Here is a 19,189-nt window from a genome sequence, read left to right on the forward strand (position 1 = left end):
TACAATATTTGCATCTTTTATATTAAAAATAACATTATAGTTTTAAAAAAGAGATAATGAAAGTTAATTTAATTGATATCTCATATCTCATTTGTGTTATATGTCAAGACCAAATATGAACAAGGAAAGCAAATAGTGGGAAAAGGACAGAGATAGAATAAAAATTGGGAAATTAATGCCATCTTCAGAATATTGCATGAAACACAAATTATAGTAGGAGAAGCATAGAGAATATGAATTAATCATCAGCGTCATCTCTGTGTCAACACCAAAAATATTTTTTTAAAAGTACTCAAAAAATGGCGCTAATCCTCAATTCTTACTCTATCTTATCTTGCTTTAAAGAAACATTTTCAATATTAAATTTTTATAATAATATTTTTTTGATAAATATTGTTAAGTATTGAATAATAAATATAAATAATTAAATGATACAAATTTTTCTTTTAAGATTAAAAGAAAGAAAATAAATGTTGTTTTTAATTTAAATGTTCATATATGTTCATCAGTTATAACTAGATGGCGTGAGATAAATTGTTTTTGATACACAAAGTGTGGTCGTGTGATATTCTTTAATTTTGTTGTAATGATTAAAATATTAAAATATTGTTAAAATATTGTTAAATTTTATATTAATTTAATATGGCTCCTACTATTCAAACTAATGGTAATACAGCTGAACGGGATAAACGAACAGCTAGACCAGCAGAAAAAAGGTAAAAATTAATTATAACCTATAGTTTTTATTATAATAATATTCTATTATTTTTATTTCAGATCTGAATTAATATGTAGAGTTAAATATTGTAATACATTACCTGATATACCATTTGATCCTAAGTTTATTACATATCCTTTTGAATCTACTCGGTAAGATTATATGTTAATGTGATCATATGTTTAAATGTTAATAATATTTTGCATAATATATATATATATTTGAATAATATTCATAGATTTATTCAATATAATCCAACTTCACTGGAACGTAATTATAAATATGAAGTATTGACAGAACATGATTTAGGTGTAGAAATTGATCTTATAAACAAAGACACATATGCTGGAGATGTAAATTCTCAATTAGATCCTGCTGATGAAAAACTTTTAGAAGAAGATGTTCTTACTCCACAAGATTCAAAAAGATCTAGACATCATGCCAGAAGTGTATCTTGGCTCAGACGTACTGAATATATTTCTACAGAACAAACTAGATTTCAACCACAAACTGTGGATAAAGTTGAAGCTAAAGTTGGTTATAGTATTAAGAAAAATTTAAAAGTAAGTTTTTTTTAAATATTTTTATAGATTTTTTTTATTTTATATAAAATTTTTATTGCATATATATAAAATTTTATTTTATGATTATATAGGAAGAAACATTATATATGGATCGTGAAAGTCAAATAAAAGCTATAGAAAAAACATTTGAAGATAATAAAAAGCCAATTGAAAGGCATTATAGTAAACCAAATGTAGTACCTGTAGAAATTTTACCAGTATTTCCAGATTTTAAGGTATTTTAAATATTTTTATATGGTATAAATATATTAATTTTATACTTTTATTTATATTTTTTATTATTTTTTTTTTCAGCTTTGGAAATATCCTTGTGCTCAAGTCATATTTGATTCAGATCCAGCTCCAACTGGACGTTCTGTACCAGCTCAAATTGAAGAAATGTCACAAGCTATGATCCGGTAAATTTATTACCTATTAGACATAATTTATAATTTTTTAATTTATAATATATGATATATTATAATAAATATTATTTTAGTGGTGTTATGGATGAAAGTGGAGAACAATTTGTAGCATATTTCTTACCTTTGGAAGAAACATTAGAAAAACGTAGGAGAGATTTTACAGCAGGTATTGATTATGCAGATGACGAAGAATATGAATATAAAATGGCAAGAGAATATAATTGGAATGTTAAGAGTAAAGCTTCCAAAGGATATGAAGAAAATTATTTTCTTGTCATAAGACAAGATGGAGTATGTTCTATATTTAACTAATATATAATATAAAATAAGATAGATATTTTTACTGATATTTATATTATAGGTATATTATAATGAATTGGAAACGCGAGTACGACTTAGTAAACGTCGACAAAAAGTTGGTCAACAACCAAATAACACGAGGTTAATAGTAAGACATCGACCACTTAATGCTAATGAATTTAAAATGCAAAGATATAGAGAAAAACAACTAGAACCACCAGGAGAAGAAGATGAAGATGAAGAAGAAGAGGAGGAGGAAGAAGAAGAGGAAGAACCTCAACAAGAAACTGAAAAAACAGAAGAAGAAAGAGGTCAGCAATATTATATATAAAATTCTACTAATTATACATATTTTACATATTTTTAAAATATAATTTATTTTTTTCTTAGAAGTATCTGAAAATGAGGCTGAATCCAGAGCATCGTCAAGAGCATCTTCTCGCGCATCTAGTAGAAAATCTCGTTCTCGTTCGAAATCTGGTTCTAGATCAAAATCTCGTTCTATATCACGATCAAAATCGAGATCTGCTTCTCGTTCACGTTCTGAATCTCGGTCACCTTCTAGATCACATAGCAAATCGAGGTCAAGATCTGGTACTCCTCAGTCCAGAAATTCTTCCAAATCAAGGTCACGATCAAAATCAGGTTCAAGATCTCATTCTGGATCTCCAGTTAAATCTCGATCTGGATCTCCATCAAGTTCGAAATCTAGATCCAAGTCAAGGTCTCCTTCACGATCAAGATCAGCCAGTGCCAGTGGTAGTGAATCTGGTAGTGGCAGTGCTAGTGAATCTGGCAGTGGCAGTGGAGAAAGTGGTTCTGAGAGTGAATAAATAATAAAAAAACTTTCGACTATTATATATGTACTGATTGTCACAGATGTAAAATACAATACAATGAAAAATTTTTAATAATAAAAAATATTCGATAAAGAAGTTTATATTCATTCAAAGTCATTATATTTAGTACAAAAATATGCCGATAGAGTGCAGTTCATGTTTCCTTGTACATCATTTGCAAGTCTCATTTAGTAGTATTGCATCATCAATATGTGTTTTACTGTGGCACACATGGTAGACTATTAGCAATAAAAGTTCCAATTTTTAAGTTTTTATGGTGATATGAAGTTAAGAATATAAAAATTTGCATAAGATATAAAAGTAAGTTAAAATTAATATATGTGAAATGTGACATCTTTTGTTATATGAAAAGATTTTAAAGCATTCTAAATCTTTAAAATTTATTATGTGTTCTAAAAACATTGGCTTATATGACGCATTGTTTAATTTGCATATATACATATGTATATGTATATGTTATATATATATATAATATGTTATATACAATTGGTTAAGTTTACTACATAAATATTCAAGAGAAAGTATTTGAATAAGTAATAGTATTTTATTTATAATATATTATATGACAATTGGAAAAAATTAGAATTAGACTAAATATGTTTTTAATATTAACAAAAGATTAAAGTACAAGTAGAATTTTGGATAATATTAGAAATTTTTAATAAATTTTATATAATATAATCAATATATGTAAAATAAAATTTTAAAAATATTATTTAATTTCTAAAAATAGAGAAAAAAGGATTTTAAATTAATTTAATAATGTTCTAAATTGCCGAATTTGTTTATTTGCTTCATGGATTAGATAAAATATATTAAAATATCTTATTTTTATTACTTAAAATTAACAAAGTAATTTTAATTTTAACATATTTTTATTAATTTATTTTAACTTACTAAACAAAATAAAATATAAATAAAAAAATCATAAATTTTTTTTAGAATTAATATGATAATATTTCATTTTATTTTATTTTATTTCATATTTAAATATTTCATTTTTATTAATGTAATTCTAACATTGAATATATTTTTTTAAAATAATTACAGATGGCGCCAAAAAACAAAGAAAATACATCTGGAAATAAAAAGAAAAGACAAATTTCTGAAGAAGAAGATGATGAAGATTATCGAAGACGTAGAGATAGAAATAATCAAGTAACTTATTATACAATTAATTATTTCATTAACAATATATCATAAATATTTGTTCCATACTATAATATTTTTACAGGCTGTAAAACGTTCTAGAGTTAAAAGCAAATTACGTACCCAACAAACATTGGAACGTGTAAATCAATTAAAAACAGAGAATGAATTACTTGAAGAAAAAATTAAAATGCTTACAAAAGAATTAGGATTTTTGAAAGATCTTTTTCTTGCACATGCAGGTGTGTTTGTATTATAATTATTTGTTCATAATATTTTTTTATATCTTTTAATATTTAAACTTATTTATAATTTTGTTATATTTTAGGTTCAAGTCAACATTCTGTAAATTTTCAAGATATAGACTTGAATGCTCTTTTGGCTGAAGATACAAAATCTATGGAACAAATGAAAGAAGTGTCTAAACCATAGATCATAATAAATTCCACGTGAAATAAGTAACGTGGTATTGATCAGATCTAAGATGAAGATGTACTTTGGTTCGTCTATTTTTAAAAAAGGTCAGACATCTTGGAAAGATGTTTGCTTAAAAATGCAATTTCTAATGAATTTAAGATGCATGATATTAGTGTATGCAATTCATTGCATGTGAAATTCATTATTATTGAAATCTCAAGTACTGATCAAAAAAAGTACAAAATTTAAACATTAAAAGATTAACATTGCATGTAGAGATTGTTTTCAATGACGAAAATGACAATATAATATGTACGGAAACGTAAAATATTTACAAAAGAGAATACATTACAAAGCATATATATGCATATAACACAATATTTTTACACATATATGTGTTGTATGTATATAAACATACATACACACAATGAAAAATTTAATAATTGACAGAGAAAAAATTTTTAATATCAAATTTACGTATATCGTAAGATTTTATTTTTACAGTAATATAGATAAAATACTGTAAATTATAATTACTTATAATAACATTACTTTAATCATTCCATGATTAAATTGTCAACATTTACCATCAAATATTTTATGGAAATGAAATATTTCAAAGAAAGTTTTATAAATTATAATATAATAAGAAATTATTTTAAAATAATAAAATAATTATAATATTATAAATAATGTTTATTGTTTGTGAATTGTCAACAGATTATTTTTTAATTAAATAAAATAAAATATTTTCAAATTGTATTAATATTTACTCAATAAATAAATTTAAAGTTTTTAAAAAAGATCGGAATATTTTTTATGGAAATGCATAATATATATTTTCCCTAGAAAAAAAATTTGTCAACATTCGGTTACTAGATTTAATATTGACTTCTGAGAATTACTTTTCTGAAAATTGCTCAAGTTTTGATGTCCAGAATAAATAACAGTTCAATTTAAAAAATTGAATATGGGGAAAACAACGAAAGTGATTGTTTGTGGAATGAAAGGTGTAGGAAAAACAGCATTGTTAGAACAACTTATATACGGAAATGTCAATGTCAAAACGGTAAGAATCTAGGTTATGTCTGAAGTCAAACGTGAAACTATATATTTCTATATTATTATTAATTTTCAATTTTAAATTCGCGTTTTAATTATCAATAAAATTATTTATTATATGAAAATTATATTTTATAATTTAATAGGAAATTCATCCTACGATCGAAGATATTTATGTTGCAAATATAGAAACGGATCGCGGTTCGAAAGAAAAAGTACGATTTTACGATACCGCTGGATTGGAATCTCTTCAAAATAATTCAAATAATCAACAATTACCGCGTCATTATCTTGGTTTTGCCGATGGATACATTTTAGTTTATGATACTGCGAAACCTGAATCGTTAGATGTGCTTTTCCCTTTGAAGAAAGATATTGATAGAAATAAAGATAAAAAAGAAATAACCGTAATTGTTGTTGGAAATCGAACTAAAGCTGAAGAAGAATCTCATAGTTTGGAGAATACAGCAAGTAAAGCTGCAAATTGGTGTACTAGAGAGAAATTGAAACATTATGAAGTAAATGTTATGGATAGGGCCAGTTTGTTTGAAGCATTTGTTAATTTATCTTCTAGATTAAATCCTCCTACAAATAAGAGCACATTTCCACAGTTAAGTATGGGTAGAAAAAATATCAAAATTGAAGGACCTTAAATACGTTTATTTATCTATTAATCTTAATTAATCATATTTAATTATCTATATCAATGTTATATTTTTAATCATTGATATTAATTGATTTGATATATACTCAAATTACTTTTATATAAAATAAGTAATATACGTTCATGTACTTAAAGCATTAATTTGTTCAGGTTTGTAGCATATAAAAACGTTTATAAAAAGTTTTTTTAATCATTGTTTGATCTTATGTACAATATATTCTACATTTTATCTTTTGTTTGTACTTAAAATGTATATCGAACGATCTTATTATGATCGAATGATCGATCGTAGATTGACTTCAATTATTTATTTTTTGTTTTGTACTTATTTGTTATAAAAAGTTTCTTATTTTTAATACGCATATAAATTATTTTGTATAAAATTATTTTGATCGATTTACCATTCGATCGGCTTTGTCAATTTTCGCAAACAAATAGTCGTTCCAAATACACAATCCCATAGTTTACTGCTGATACCAAAACCTAAAAAACGTAATTTTACAATAGATTTGTCTAATATTTCGAAAACAAAAATAATAATATTACCTAATTCATGATGCGAGAAATGATGATAATTATGAATCCTTTTCAATAAATATAAATATGTTCCAGCTTTCGGCGCACCGTGATGTAGATAATAATGTATTAAATCATAGCTCATATAGCCTGTAAAACAATTTTTTTTTATAAATGTCATGTATTATATCAATATTTGTAACAAAATTCATCGAATTTAATAAATATTTCGACAACGATACCTGTTGCTGTACCGGCGATAATAAAATAAAAAGTTGTTTGAGGAAATAATATTTTATAAATATGAAATAACAACAATGCTATTAACAAAGATGGCACAGGTGGAAATACTAATCTTCTATTATCAAGAGGTGTCTATGGAATAAAAAATTGAAATTATTAAACGATTTGAATATATCAAATTTACATCTTTTTTTTTTCTTTTCTTGCAAGTAAATAAATTAGCAATTTCTGATAAACTTTTACCTTATGATGAATTCCATGGAGTAAAAAATGCAAAGTAATAAGTAATTTTGAAGAAGTAGGCGGTTTAAAGTGAAAAATTTTACGATGGACCACGTATTCTAATAGAGTCCATATCAATATACCAAATATATAAGAAGTTAAAATTTCAATTGAGGTACTTTCTGAAAGTTTTAAATAAGCTCAATAAAAAAATGTCGATAAACAGTTACTAAAAAATAATAATATTGTATAACAGATTATTATAATTGTAATTACAATATTATAATTGATAACAGAAATATTTACAACGGATATTCAATAATTAATAATTATTTTTTAGTAGGTCGACAATTGAAATATTAGAATATTTTTTTCCATGATAATATCACATCGATAATAAAATAAAAAAAGGAATAAAAATTACCAATGAAACGATTATCGTTGATTTGCATCCATCCTAAATAAAAGAAATAGATGCTTATCGGTATCCATACAAGCGGAATTACGTACCAAGGAGTAATCGTTAAAATCTCTAACAAATTTGAATCGAAAAGTCTAATTTTTCGATTCACCGGTAAATTAACCCATTCCCAATAATTTTCACCTAACGAACTTACTTGTCCAAGTATAGATACATTCCAATCGATCAGATTCTACAAACGTAATCATCAATAATAATAATAATAATAATAATAATAATAAAATCTCGATGAATCATCATTCGTTCACCGAATAACAATTTTTAAAAAATAGATAAAAAAATAGATAAAATAATTTGAAAGCAATAACAGATATATCCTATAACAAATATATAAATTTCTTTTTTACATACTCACTTCGTATTTCTGATATTTTTCTTCATTTTTCAACGTAAAATCTTCCAACAGGTGAAACGCTGCTTTCGAATGAGGATTTTCTTTGAACGCTTTATCCAAGCTTTGATTTTTGTAATAACTTAATATTTTTTTCCCCCCAGGATGATAGCGAAGGAAATCCTGTATATCGTAAGAATGATTTTGATAGGTGACTATAAAATTATTGTCATGTTTGTTGTCGATCGGTTGTACGGTACGTTCGCATAAGTCGTAACCAGAATTCGCGACCTTCGCCATTGAGCTGATCGAGCCGGTTATTTGTATTATTCGCACAGTTTAATTTGTTCGTTTCGTTCGTTAAGGAAAAAAGATTGCGATACGATTTAGAAGATATCGTCGAATAAGACGGATGAGCGTACGAGTAATGAGCAATGTACGCTTAGAGCATCCGCATTTAATAACTGACTATTTTATCGTTCACACTTCAAACTTTATAAAATTACGCGAACACAGTTATCGTAGAGAACACATATTATCTTTTGATGTGTTTCCTACCTTGATAAGTTCCTGTCTATAGAATGACGTCATCGGTTTAACATTTTGTTGTACTTCACTACTCTCGGTTTCATTTTTATTTTCTTTGCTTTTGTATTATTCGAAATTGCCGGTAATTATCATTATTTCAATACAATTAAATCAATGGTCGCTATTTAACCGTACAATATATCCCATATTTCCGTATGATTATTATCTGTGCAATTATATTCTGCTTCGTTTTTTCCTTTTTTCTTTCGATAGCTAAATTTATCGCGCACGATACTGGCCGATGACATTGAAAAATATTGATAAAGGAGAATCGAACGTGCGAGGAAAGGAAGTCAATAAAATGCTCTCCTCTATATCTATATAGAGACTAGTTATACTCGGCAATAAATAAGCTTTTATTTAAACGTTCTGGATATTTGTGTATACAATATACCCTATACACGATCTATATTTAAATGTCTACGAACGCAGCAGCGATCATGCCCCGGTGTGTTGTCTGGAAAAAAACGGAGAAGAACGGAAAGAAAGGAGAAATGGAACGGGGTATAATACCCCCTTGCGTGGAGGGGGGGGGAGGTAAATCCGAGCATTCGCGCTGCAAAAAAATATAGCATTTCGAGCATCGCGATGGCGGCGCAACGCGATGAACGGTTCTTTTTTTTCTTTTTAGTAGTGTATCGGTATTCTCTTTTCTTTTCATTTTCTTAGCATTACTTATCGATGTTCTCGAGCCAGGTACTGGACCTTGTCAGGCGAATTTAAATCATTTGCTCGACGATATGGCCGCTCTTATTTCTGCGGGATATTTGTTCCTCCTATTCTATCATCGACCACGTTCAAATAATAAATTTTGTTTAAACGAGAGAGCAAACGAGAAACTCGATACAGATATACTTTTATTCTCATTTTTCAATTCGCCTAAAGAATCGATCGCGTGACCGATATCGATTCTTCGATTCAATTTTCGAAGAAAACGGATCAACTAAACTTTGAAGGTTAGAATCGTCGCGAGAAAATTTCCTTTTGTCGCTTCTTCCTTTTTTCCCCTCTCTCTCTCTCTTTCGCTCGCTCGCTCGCTCGCTCTCTTTCTCCCTTGTTTTAAGTACGATGTTGAAAAATTGTTCGACCCGGTCTCGACATAGCTGCCTCTGACATCTGACGGAATTTCGCGGTTCTACCTCTGTTTTAAGTAAGTCGAAATTTTACTAGCGATTCGGAAGTTTTATTATGATGATACGAAACTCAATGAAGAGATACCGCCTATACACTATTTCCTACTCGTACGGTTTCTATTTAGGCGAGTAGGGATAATTAATTTCTAATTACGTTTTGACATTTGCAAATCTTTTCTTCTTCTTTTGACTGTTAACCTTCTTTCTCTCTTTCTCTCCCTCTCTTTCTCTCTTTCGCTCTTTCTCTCTCCCTCTCTCTCTCTTTCTCACCCCTGAGGTTTGGAAGCAATTAGGAACGTAGGCACCGTCAAGAAATCGATCGAAATTTTCAAAGACGAACGATCGATCGTACGTGTGTCCATTGAGAATAATACGCGTACGTCTCGAGCGTTTTTCTTTTCCTCTTTTTTTTTTTCCTTTTTTTTTGTAAAAATCGGACGAGCCTCCGTCAGAACATTCTTGACACTTGTTTCGTTTAATTTAACCACTTTTCGTCGTTGAGAATGTAAAACTAGATATCGAAAAACGAAACAACCTGTTTTTTCAATTCGAACGTAGAAGCGGGCAACACTCTCCCTATAAATACGCAAAGGGAAGGTGACTAATTTATTTATTTATTTATTTACGCGATTCCATCTCTCTCTGCGAGGGAAATCTAATTTGTAACAATTGCTGGTGTAAAGAGGGTGTTCGCGCGTAATCCTGTTTTTTTTTTATTTTTTCCTTTGTTTTTTTCTTTTTTTTTCTTTTCTTTTTTTGTTTCCCCTTTTCGTTACTCGCTATGCGATGCCGATTATAATCAAATAATTAAATAAAATAGCCGAATAATAAAACCGATCGTCGCACGATAACGTTCAGTCAGTTAAAATTAATTTAGATCTCGATAAAATCGATCGAACGATCGAAGTGAAGCAAGCGGAGGCGCGACGAAGCGATTTCGAATGCGATTAGGATCGACCGAGTATTTTTCTAAGTTTTCTCCGCTTTTTCTCCCTCTTTTTTTTTTATTTGCTTCGTACACGCTAATCTCGTGTCACATTCGTGCACACGGATTCGACGGAAGTTATTTAGTATTGCTCTCGAAAAGCACCAATTCTCTCTCTCTCTCTCTCTCTCTCTCTCTCTCTCTCTCGCTCGCGCTCTCGCTCTCGCTCTCTTTCATTCGTCGATTCGTACCTGCAATTATTTCGTATCGTCTTACGCGTTTCCTGAGAATCGAAATTCGAAAGGGGTGAGAATGTTCGATCAACCCTCTTTCCATGTTCTGTGTCGTGTCACGTAAGGTGAAACGATACGACAAAAGTCGACGAATCTGACAACTTTTAAAAGTCCATCACTTCCATTTTGAACGGTTTACCCTGAAGTTTGTTAGGGACGATCTTCGTTATCGGCGGGGCGCTGTTGTTGTCGTCATCGCTGTTCACGTCTTCGTCCTCCTCGGGAAAATCTTCGAGGCGATCGTGGTACTCGTCCAACTGAAAATCGATCGTCATTCTCGTTAACAATATATATACAACCGTTGACCCGTTGAACGAAATCGTGAAGGAACAATCAGAGCTAAGGCTATGCGTGATCGTTTGTGATAGACCAGATCAGCACGTGTTTCTTTACCGGTGAAGAAAAATGCGGTGCTCGTGAGATATCAAGCGAGAAAGCTTTTTTTTGGTGAACTCGAGTGTCCAGATTCATCTTTTTCTCTCTCTTTTTTTTTTTTCTTTTTTTCTTCGCGAATAATCATGCCGAATTTGGAAAATTGTCTCTAAAAAAATCTTCGGTAAAAATCTTGAGCCAAGATCATGGATAAGGTTGGCAACCCTTTCCACGCTTCCCTTCGTTTCCCTCCTCGTGCTCGTACATGGATTCATCGAAGATTTCGCGATGGTGCAAAGCGCGTAGGATAATATCAAGCTAAGAGCATTCCATAAACGATATAATATACTACGGACTCACGTGTAAGGTAGCTATGGAAGAAGCGATTAATCGACGTTACCGCACACAGAACGGACGCTTTCCTATAACTGCAGGTACGTCCAACGTAAATCTTAAATGCTCTCGTTCTTAAGGCTTAATCGACGCACTTTGAGCGAAATTCTTCTTCCCACCTGAGATTCGCTCTAATCACGGGCAATCGTGACATGTCTCTCTTTCTCTCTCTCTTTCTCTCTGTGCGCCAATTAAGTTGTCCTTCTATTACGATGACTACGTCTCTACGTTGTCTAAACAAGCATATATGAACGTGCCTCGCGTGTTTTATCCGTATAAATTGGCTTAAAATTGATGATAAGAAACGATAAAACGACGAATGAGACAAATCCTGATATAGATTTGCGAAGGTAAGATGATTTCTTTTTTTTTCCGATTCTGAGGTGATTTTGTTTGCCGAGTGTACTAATACGTACTCAACATACTATTGGATCAGAAGTTTCTCTTTCTATTAAATTACAGAAACGTAAATAAAAAGAAGCACATTGATGCAAATGCGCGTGTACAAAGTTGAGTGGTGGATGGATAGATGGCGAAAACGACGATGGCGACGAACAAAGAGGATCGAAAGTTGTGAGTGAAAGTTTTTTCTTTTTTCTTTTTTTTTTTTTTTTCTTTTTTGTTTTTAATCTACTCACATCGACATCTCCCATCATTTCTTTGGTAGAAACGGTGGTATCGATACGTCGTATGCTGCCCTGGTGAATGTCAACGTCCAACTTGACGCATTGGAACCGCCTCAAAAGGAATACAATCGGTATTGGCGCGATGCCCGCAAAAATGATGACGACCGCTATAGCCAACACCCAGCTGGGATACGCGGTCGGTACAGCTATGCCCTGAAAACAAAGGAAGGGAAAAAAAAAAGAAAGAAAGAAAGAAAGAAATGTCGAGGTCGTGACGTAGGTATTTTGGCAACGAGATATATGGGTCACGAGATAATATTTTCCACTACTCACTCGTGACGCGTCCCACGCGGAATATTGAGGCTTTTTCACAACCATGGAGATTATACTGGAGACGAGGATGCAGACCATGATTATAGGAGCGAGAAATCGCCAGGTGAATTGCCAATACGCCCCTGGTCTGTATCCTGTCATCTCTTCTATATCTTTCGTGAATCTGAGAAAGAAGAAATCAGAGAAAAGTCAATTAGTCAAATGATTGAATCGTTTATTTCTTAACGAGAGATATAATAAAATTTCGATCTTACTTTTCGTGGCCATAAACAAAGATGACGGAAATCATTTCCATGAGCGCGACCATCACGAGGCCGATGGTACCTGCGAAACTGTCGAACATCTTTAGCCAATATTCTCCGGCTCCGGTACAGAATATTAAACCAACAAAGAAGCACACCGTGCAAACTACCCCTAAGAAAAAAAGGATCGTTTAACACCAGTGAAATTGTTTTAACGTTTGAATCCCTTCCCTTTTTTTTTTTTTATATATAGCTTTCTATAAGAAGAAGAAAAAGAAAAAGTACCCGATGGATCGCCCTACCTGTCATGTATTGCTTTTTTATTCTCTTGAACAGATCTATGTCGAAGATGACGCACAGCATGCCCTCCAGTATACCGATTTGGGAACCGAGACCTAGGGCTAGAAGCATCAAAAAGAAAATACAGGACCAGAAAGGAGCGCCTGGTAGCTCGACTATCGCCTGTGTGAACACTATGAAAGCTAATCCCGTTCCTTCGGCAGCCTGAAATCGATTTTCTTGTTTAAAAATAATTATCGCGAAAGAAAATTAGAAATAAGATATTCATCGTGTAATTACGTTGTCCAATTGTTCGCTCAGGCTACACGTTTCAAGGGTGAAATTCATTTTTGTTTCATTCAGATTATTTACAATATCCTTGTATCTCTCCATGCTAGTGTTCTGATAGGCAAATCCGTGTTGAACGAGTAAGTCTTTATTACTGGAATAGAAGAGAAATCAAAGTTGGAACGATTTTTGAATATTTTTTTTTTTTTATCAATGTGATTTGAAAAACAATTTACCCTGCGAGGCACTTATCGACATTTGTCATCGCCTTAAAGCCTAGAATGGCGAATATCACGATACTCGCGTAAATTGCGGTGAAGGCGTTGCAACAGCTAACCAGAATCACGTCCCGGACGCAGTGGTTGTCTGGAGTGTTGTAAGATCCGAACGCGATCAGTGAGCCGAACGCTAGTCCGAAACTATAAAAAACTTGCGTCGCTGCGTCGAGCCAGACCGTCGGCTCTAACAGCTTCTCGATCTGTCGGTAAAAAAGGGAACGTTTTTTTTCCCCTACAGTAAGTAGGAAACGGAAAAAAATCTCGTAGGAAAAGAGAGAAGAAAAAGTGAATTTACCTTTGGCGTGTACATGTGGGCCAATCCAGCGCTGGCACCTTTTAACGTTATTCCACGAATAAAAAAGATAGTAAGCACCAAATACGGGAACATGGATGTAAAATATACCACCTTTAAATCAAGCAGAAACAAAAGAACGTATTGGTATACATATATATTAATATTATTCGTCTTTGGCAATTTTTCTCGAACGAGAAAGAAGATGCGGATCCCTCTCCCATAGAGGGATAAAGAACAAAACGGATTGAGAAGGATTTGTCTCTCATTCCTCTTACCTTCCCCGATGATTGTATTCCTTTCATCACGATAAAAAAGACGACGATCCAACTCAACAGTAGACAAAGGACAATCCACCATTTCAGACCGCTCGATCCTTCCTCGATCGAGGGTGCCGCGTCCAGAGTGGTTCTGTACCAAAAATAGGCAGTTTCCGAACTCTTCACGCATTCCTCCACCGGCTTCCCATCAACCTCCGGACATTTCGCCCATGGCAACGGTTCCTAACGATTCAATCGTATCGCTCAATGTCGCTCAATGTCAAATTCGTTTACATCGCGTTACAAGCGGAAAATACGATGCAAGCGTCTAATCGTGTATTCGCATTAAACAAAAAAAAAAAAAAAAAAAAAGAAAAATAAAATCACATGCGCGACTTCGTTTTCTCTATTACTAGCTTTCGAAGCGCGGGACTCGCGGGATGAATATTAAAATCGACAGGTACTTACGCCAGCTTTAATCGTGACGGCCTAATGTTTCGAGAGCGGCGTGAAACATAAATCACATTCGTTAGTCGAACGATCTATGAAACTACTTCCATTCCCGCCACTTACATATACCAGTTGCCGTTCGTATTCCGCCGATCAATCAACCTCGTTTTCGATCGACGTCGGAACGACAACGTGTATCTCTCTGTCTACGCGTTCGTTATCGTATCGATCGAATCGATCGGTGGTGGTCAGAGACGGACCAGAAGGGAACTCACCTCCAGTGAATTGAAAAGATAATAGAAGCACCAGGTAATGATGACGTTGTAATAAAGTGCTACGAAGAAGGTGACGATGCACGATGCTATCCCTATACCGCCTAACCATGGATGTATCGTGTTCCATACACCAAGGGCGCCCTGTCGCATGCGTTGACCGAGACCCAGCTCGATTAAAAAGAGAGGTACACCCTCTAGGATTAGCATCACGAAAAAGGGGATGAGAAAGGCACCTGAAAAACCGTTTTTGGCACATAACACACAATTTTTTTACCCCTGCCTATTTCATTCTCTTCCTTCCTTCCTTTCTTTCTTTTTTTTTTTATCTTTTCGCTTTCTAACAAACCGGGATCCGTATTTCCTCCCCTATTATTCTTTCTCCACTACTGTAAAATAATATCGCTCGTTAGCCCCCTTCCCCGTCCCCTCTCTTGTTCCCCCTTATTATGAAATGAATGCCTGTAACCGGTCTCTTTTAATCTTTTCCCATTTGGCAACGGCGTGTCCCTGCTCACAGAATATTCTCCGTTCCCCCCCCTTTTTTTTTTCACGGTAGTCTAGTTTGAGACGGCCGCAGCCGGAGTGTCTGGTTCGGTATTGATCGAGTGACGCGTACATACGTAGTACGGTACATACCTAGATTATTACCTTGCACCTTCGATTTCGTTTCGAGCATTCCTTTCTTCTCGTTCCTTTTTTCTTTTTTTTTCTTTTCCTTTTCTTCCCCTTCCCTTCTCCTTCCTACCCCCTCCCTGTTTTTTCCTCCTTTTTTCGCCCTTTCATTTTTTCGTCCGTCGACTCGAAAAGTATCTCTCGCCAGTCAGCGTGGACGCGTGAAAAATTATTGATCAATCGGGTATCGTGTTCGGTCGCGATATCGAAGCGATTACTCACGTTCTTCTGGTTTCGAGTACGAGGCGGCCCCGATAAATCGGCCTCGGTTGAAATTCTTCTTTCTACTTACGCGTTTAATCCGTCAAACGTTACAAAACGTTAAAAAATTCGAAATTCGACGAGCGTGTATGTATGCATGTATTCGTAAACCCTATCTTTCGTCTCTCCTTATTCGTCATTTATATGAAAATAATTTTAAATTCCTTGCGTACACCGAAGCGAGAGAATCTCGTTCTCTCTTTTTCGAGAGATTGATGCATTATCTCTTATTATTACAATTTATTTCTTCCCTCCCCTCCCTAATATTGAATCGTTTCGAAAAATTTCCTTCGACCTTCGAGCACGCCCTCGCATTTCTCTCGACATTTCCAACCTAAGAGGGCATGATATAAAACGATTGATAAAAGCCGGATTGCGGATACGAAATTGTTACGTATCCGGCGGCGATAGAACGGTTAAAAAATCGATCGACGCGCGTCGGACCGTCGGCGTCGGGCCGAGAACAGCCGGCCTCGACATCGGTCGCCGCGAAAAGGAAATTTCCATTGAGAATCGCGGCTAGGTCCTTGCTCGTTTTCGCCCTCCCTCTCCCCCCCCTCCCCCCTTCCCACCGCCCAGTATATACAAATCGTTAAAAGAAACGCGACCCAACCGACCGAGAAAACTCGGCCTCTTCTGCGCATAGATGTATATCCATATACAGAGATATCTTTCTCTGCTTTTTGTGTGTGCGTGTTTATGTTTGCTCGTATGTGTGTGTGTGTGTGTTGGCACGATGGAAATTTCCACCCGGGACGAAATTCGCCCGTTTCCAATGTTCGTGTAAACTACGGTAGGTGACGTAACCGCCTACCGGCGGTTGATTTTCATTCGTGGCTCACCCTCGTTCGCGCATCCACCCACGCGCCTATCTCTATCCAGCGATATAACGCGTATTTCCGTTTCGTTTGCATCGGAATGTAATCGAGTTACCGCGTCTGGCGGGGTGTATAGGTCGTGGATAGAGAAAGATCATGGATAGGGGAGGGGAAGTGGAGGGGAGGGAAGGTTTTTCAAGGGCGCGTTTTATAGGATTTCTGTACTACTTCGTAGTTATATTCGAGGAGGAGAAGGATGACACACGTTTGGTCCACCGGCTCGCGATATATATATATATATGTATAACACCTCCTTGGTATTTCGAAGGACGGTGAAGAACACTTTGAAGATGTATGTATATATATATATATATTTTTAAGCGGTTGGGCATACGGGCAGGGAGTGGGGGAGGGAGGAGAAGGTTGGTCGAACAGTGTGACCGAAAATAGCGTATACGTGGCCATTCGACTCGACCAGCTTTAGGATCCATCTCTTGGTCGTAGGAAAACGTTTTCACACGGGTAATCGAAAATTCAAAATTTCAGATTCGTTAGAAGAATATACTTTTTCTTTGCCTTCGGTCTATCTTTATCTATTTTACTTATTTTTTTACGTAAGAGAGGCTAGGTTTAAATTAATATGAAAATGATATATATATATATATATATATATATATATATATATATGTTACTTACCTCCTCCGTTCTGTTGGCACAGGTAAGGGAATCTCCATATATTCCCAAGCCCCACGCTGTAACCGATAATACTGAGGAAAAATTGCATCTTCCCGCTCCATTCCGCCCTGTTCTCCTCCTTGGTCTCTTGACTGCCAGCAGCATTTTGATTCCCGGTTACCACGATTGTCACGTTCTGCCCTGCCTGACGTTCCTCGTTCAACGGAGCCAGCTCATGCCCATTTCTCGTATTCTCGTTCTTGACTACCATGCTTCACTTCGGACCTCTTTGTTTCCAAAGGCGAAAAGACGAGTTCGATTCTTCCCTTTTTCTCTCTCTCTCTTTCTCTCCTTCTTTATTTTTCTCCTTCGTTATTTGGGGAGGGGGGAGGGGGAAGAATTCGCAGATCGGAACGAGTTTTTTTTCTCGATATTTAGAAAAGAACGCGTGATATTTTTCTGGAGGGACGGGGTAGTGGCGGGGGGTTGGAGAGAGGGGGGAGGGAAGGGAGGGTGAAACCACCACAACGACACAATCACCGGCGGGAAGGGGGACGAGAGGGGAACGGCGTAGTAGAGAATGGCAACGACGAAGTGACTGATTACACGAGACGGTGCAACAACGGTTGTGTAACAATAACAACAAGGACGATGACGCGTTTCAACGATTACGAAGAACGGCGACGGCAGTTCAACAAATAAAGAATATCCCAATAAGAGGATCTTTTTTTTTTCTTCTTCTTCTTCTCTCTATATTACAAGAATATTTCTTTTTCAATCATTTATATATCTCTCTTCTTGTTTAAATAATTAGATCTGTCGGATGCGTAATCACGTATCACCGAAGAATAGGAAAAATCGCTCAGGATAACGCGGAAGGCATGCCTGGTACGAGGAACGCGCCACCTCGTCGAAACGGCTCCCACGCGGACGCAGACACCTTTCCGCGAACAAAGGGAAGGAGAGTGTACACGCGTAGAGAGGTATTGTTATTCCTCTTCTCCCTATTCGCCTTCTTATCCTTTCGCCTTACGTCGTGAAAAATTGTGTTTTTTCTCAGCATCGATCGACGCGGTATCGCGACGCCTCGTTTGAAAAAAACGGTTGAAAAACGAGCCTCGTGGCTCGTCGCGAAAAACCTCGCGCGATGTTTCTACCAGGCAGAAGGATAATCCGAGCGGGAATTGCAACTCGACGATTCAAATATATATATACACATATATTCGTCTCTGAGAGAAGACTAATTTAATCGATAGATCGTATTATTGTTGTTGTTGTTATTATTGTTATAAAATCGTCGTACGTAGGGCGCGATTTGTTTTTGTTTTGCGAATATTATTATTATTATAACACGGAACGGAAAGAGATGGGAAAAAGGACGAACGCGAATTTCGAAATGTACGAAATCAGACGAGAGAAAGGGGGCGAGGAGGGGGTGACCGAAGAAGAAGCGTGACGCGTGCACGTCGATCGCGCGTTAAAAAGGTTTCTGTTCGTACAAGCGTGAACATTAGTTCGCGAAAACAAAGCATCGAAATCGTTGGAGAGAGGATGGACGATGCGTCGACGACTCGCGGTCCAGCCACGCGAAAAGAGAGATTTAATCACTTTAACAACTCGAAGGAATCGAAGGAAGCTCACGTTTCACGATTAACGCTGTTGTCACGATTATTGTCCTGTAACACGCATCCCCGATTTTCCGTCCTCTCCTTTTTCACTGCGTCACGTTCTTCCTCTCTCGTCGCTTTTCTCCTCTTTCGTCTTCCGTGTGACATAAGCTTGGAT

General features: G+C 34.8%; 5 protein-coding genes across 10 annotated transcripts; 3 read left to right on the top strand and 2 right to left on the bottom strand.

Moving 5' to 3' along the window:
- Positions 1–528: 528 nt before the first annotated feature.
- On the top strand, positions 529–2,938 carry LOC552621 (RNA polymerase II-associated factor 1 homolog). 2 transcript variants are annotated; one of them, XM_006567145.3, is made up of 8 exons: positions 529–716; positions 778–870; positions 957–1,281; positions 1,374–1,517; positions 1,597–1,700; positions 1,781–1,997; positions 2,068–2,317; positions 2,400–2,938. In XM_006567145.3, exons 1-8 carry the CDS (start codon positions 643–645, stop codon positions 2,837–2,839), a joined length of 1,647 nt encoding a protein of 548 aa, XP_006567208.1. In that variant the 5' UTR covers positions 529–642; the 3' UTR covers positions 2,840–2,938. The 2 variants fall into 2 exon arrangements, with proteins under 2 accessions (XP_006567208.1, XP_624998.3); XM_624995.5 differs by having other exon boundaries at positions 530–716; positions 2,397–2,938.
- An 89-nt stretch (positions 2,939–3,027) lies between these two features.
- LOC726550 (CCAAT/enhancer-binding protein gamma) lies at positions 3,028–4,489 on the top strand. The gene is made up of 4 exons (XM_001122278.4): positions 3,028–3,166; positions 3,917–4,024; positions 4,101–4,257; positions 4,344–4,489. Exons 2-4 carry the CDS (start codon positions 3,917–3,919, stop codon positions 4,445–4,447), a joined length of 369 nt encoding a protein of 122 aa, XP_001122278.1. The 5' UTR covers positions 3,028–3,166; the 3' UTR covers positions 4,448–4,489.
- Positions 4,490–5,286: 797 nt separating this feature from the next.
- LOC411642 (NF-kappa-B inhibitor-interacting Ras-like protein) lies at positions 5,287–6,210 on the top strand. Its single transcript, XM_016911625.2, has 2 exons — positions 5,287–5,501; positions 5,641–6,210. Exons 1-2 carry the CDS (start codon positions 5,403–5,405, stop codon positions 6,145–6,147), a joined length of 606 nt encoding a protein of 201 aa, XP_016767114.1. The 5' UTR covers positions 5,287–5,402; the 3' UTR covers positions 6,148–6,210.
- LOC726585 (dihydroceramide fatty acyl 2-hydroxylase FAH2) lies at positions 6,163–8,681 on the bottom strand. 2 transcript variants are annotated; one of them, XM_026440274.1, is made up of 6 exons: positions 7,976–8,681; positions 7,564–7,792; positions 7,161–7,321; positions 6,917–7,049; positions 6,705–6,824; positions 6,163–6,641 (listed from the first exon to the last, which is right to left on the bottom strand). In XM_026440274.1, exons 1-6 carry the CDS (start codon positions 8,249–8,251, stop codon positions 6,556–6,558), a joined length of 1,005 nt encoding a protein of 334 aa, XP_026296059.1. In that variant the 5' UTR covers positions 8,252–8,681; the 3' UTR covers positions 6,163–6,555. The 2 variants fall into 2 exon arrangements, with proteins under 2 accessions (XP_026296059.1, XP_026296057.1); XM_026440272.1 differs by having other exon boundaries at positions 6,452–6,824.
- A 190-nt stretch (positions 8,682–8,871) lies between these two features.
- Positions 8,872–18,262, bottom strand: LOC409142 (sodium- and chloride-dependent transporter XTRP3). Of its 4 annotated transcripts, XR_410875.3 has the most exons (13): positions 17,426–18,262; positions 14,979–15,211; positions 14,722–14,742; positions 14,272–14,496; positions 13,997–14,107; positions 13,660–13,901; positions 13,436–13,577; positions 13,159–13,360; positions 12,869–13,028; positions 12,615–12,777; positions 12,294–12,494; positions 11,623–11,690; positions 11,008–11,147 (listed from the first exon to the last, which is right to left on the bottom strand). XR_410875.3 is itself a non-coding variant. In XM_026440270.1 (12 exons), exons 1-12 carry the CDS (start codon positions 17,673–17,675, stop codon positions 10,995–10,997), a joined length of 2,103 nt encoding a protein of 700 aa, XP_026296055.1. In that variant the 5' UTR covers positions 17,676–18,262; the 3' UTR covers positions 8,872–10,994. The 4 variants fall into 4 exon arrangements, 3 of the variants coding, with proteins under 3 accessions (XP_026296055.1, XP_392668.2, XP_016767110.1); XM_026440270.1 differs by lacking the exon at positions 11,623–11,690 and having other exon boundaries at positions 8,872–11,147; XM_016911621.2 differs by lacking the exons at positions 11,008–11,147; positions 11,623–11,690 and adding an exon at positions 11,698–11,888.
- Positions 18,263–19,189: the final 927 nt, after the last annotated feature.

The sequence above is a fragment of the Apis mellifera genome, linkage group LG4, assembly GCF_003254395.2.
Source record: "Apis mellifera strain DH4 linkage group LG4, Amel_HAv3.1, whole genome shotgun sequence".
In the NCBI taxonomy this organism is placed as follows: Eukaryota; Metazoa; Arthropoda; class Insecta; order Hymenoptera; family Apidae; genus Apis; species Apis mellifera.

Excerpts from the sequence above, each read along its gene's own strand:
- LOC552621 (XM_624995.5), top strand. The coding sequence starts at position 643 with ATGGCTCCTACTATTCAAACTAATGGTAATACAGCTGAACGGGATAAA. Across the intron at positions 717-777 it reads GCTAGACCAGCAGAAAAAAG|ATCTGAATTAATATGTAGAG; the intron begins GTAAAAATTAAT and ends TTTTTATTTCAG. Across the intron at positions 2,318-2,396 it reads AAAAACAGAAGAAGAAAGAG|AAGTATCTGAAAATGAGGCT; the intron begins GTCAGCAATATT and ends TTTTTTTCTTAG.
- LOC726550 (XM_001122278.4), top strand. The coding sequence starts at position 3,917 with ATGGCGCCAAAAAACAAAGAAAATACATCTGGAAATAAAAAGAAAAGA. Across the intron at positions 4,025-4,100 it reads GTAGAGATAGAAATAATCAA|GCTGTAAAACGTTCTAGAGT; the intron begins GTAACTTATTAT and ends ATATTTTTACAG. Across the intron at positions 4,258-4,343 it reads TCTTTTTCTTGCACATGCAG|GTTCAAGTCAACATTCTGTA; the intron begins GTGTGTTTGTAT and ends GTTATATTTTAG.
- LOC411642 (XM_016911625.2), top strand. The coding sequence starts at position 5,403 with ATGGGGAAAACAACGAAAGTGATTGTTTGTGGAATGAAAGGTGTAGGA. Across the intron at positions 5,502-5,640 it reads GAAATGTCAATGTCAAAACG|GAAATTCATCCTACGATCGA; the intron begins GTAAGAATCTAG and ends ATAATTTAATAG.
- LOC726585 (XM_026440272.1), bottom strand. The coding sequence starts at position 8,251 with ATGGCGAAGGTCGCGAATTCTGGTTACGACTTATGCGAACGTACCGTA. Across the intron at positions 7,793-7,975 it reads AAAAATATCAGAAATACGAA|AATCTGATCGATTGGAATGT; the intron begins GTGAGTATGTAA and ends TTACGTTTGTAG. Across the intron at positions 7,322-7,563 it reads CAACGATAATCGTTTCATTG|AAAGTACCTCAATTGAAATT; the intron begins GTAATTTTTATT and ends TAAAACTTTCAG.
- LOC409142 (XM_026440270.1), bottom strand. The coding sequence starts at position 17,675 with ATGGTAGTCAAGAACGAGAATACGAGAAATGGGCATGAGCTGGCTCCG. Across the intron at positions 14,743-14,978 it reads ATCTTTTCAATTCACTGGAG|GCCGTCACGATTAAAGCTGG; the intron begins GTGAGTTCCCTT and ends TCGAAACATTAG. Across the intron at positions 13,029-13,158 it reads AAAAAAGCAATACATGACAG|GGGTAGTTTGCACGGTGTGC; the intron begins GTAGGGCGATCC and ends TTTTTTTCTTAG.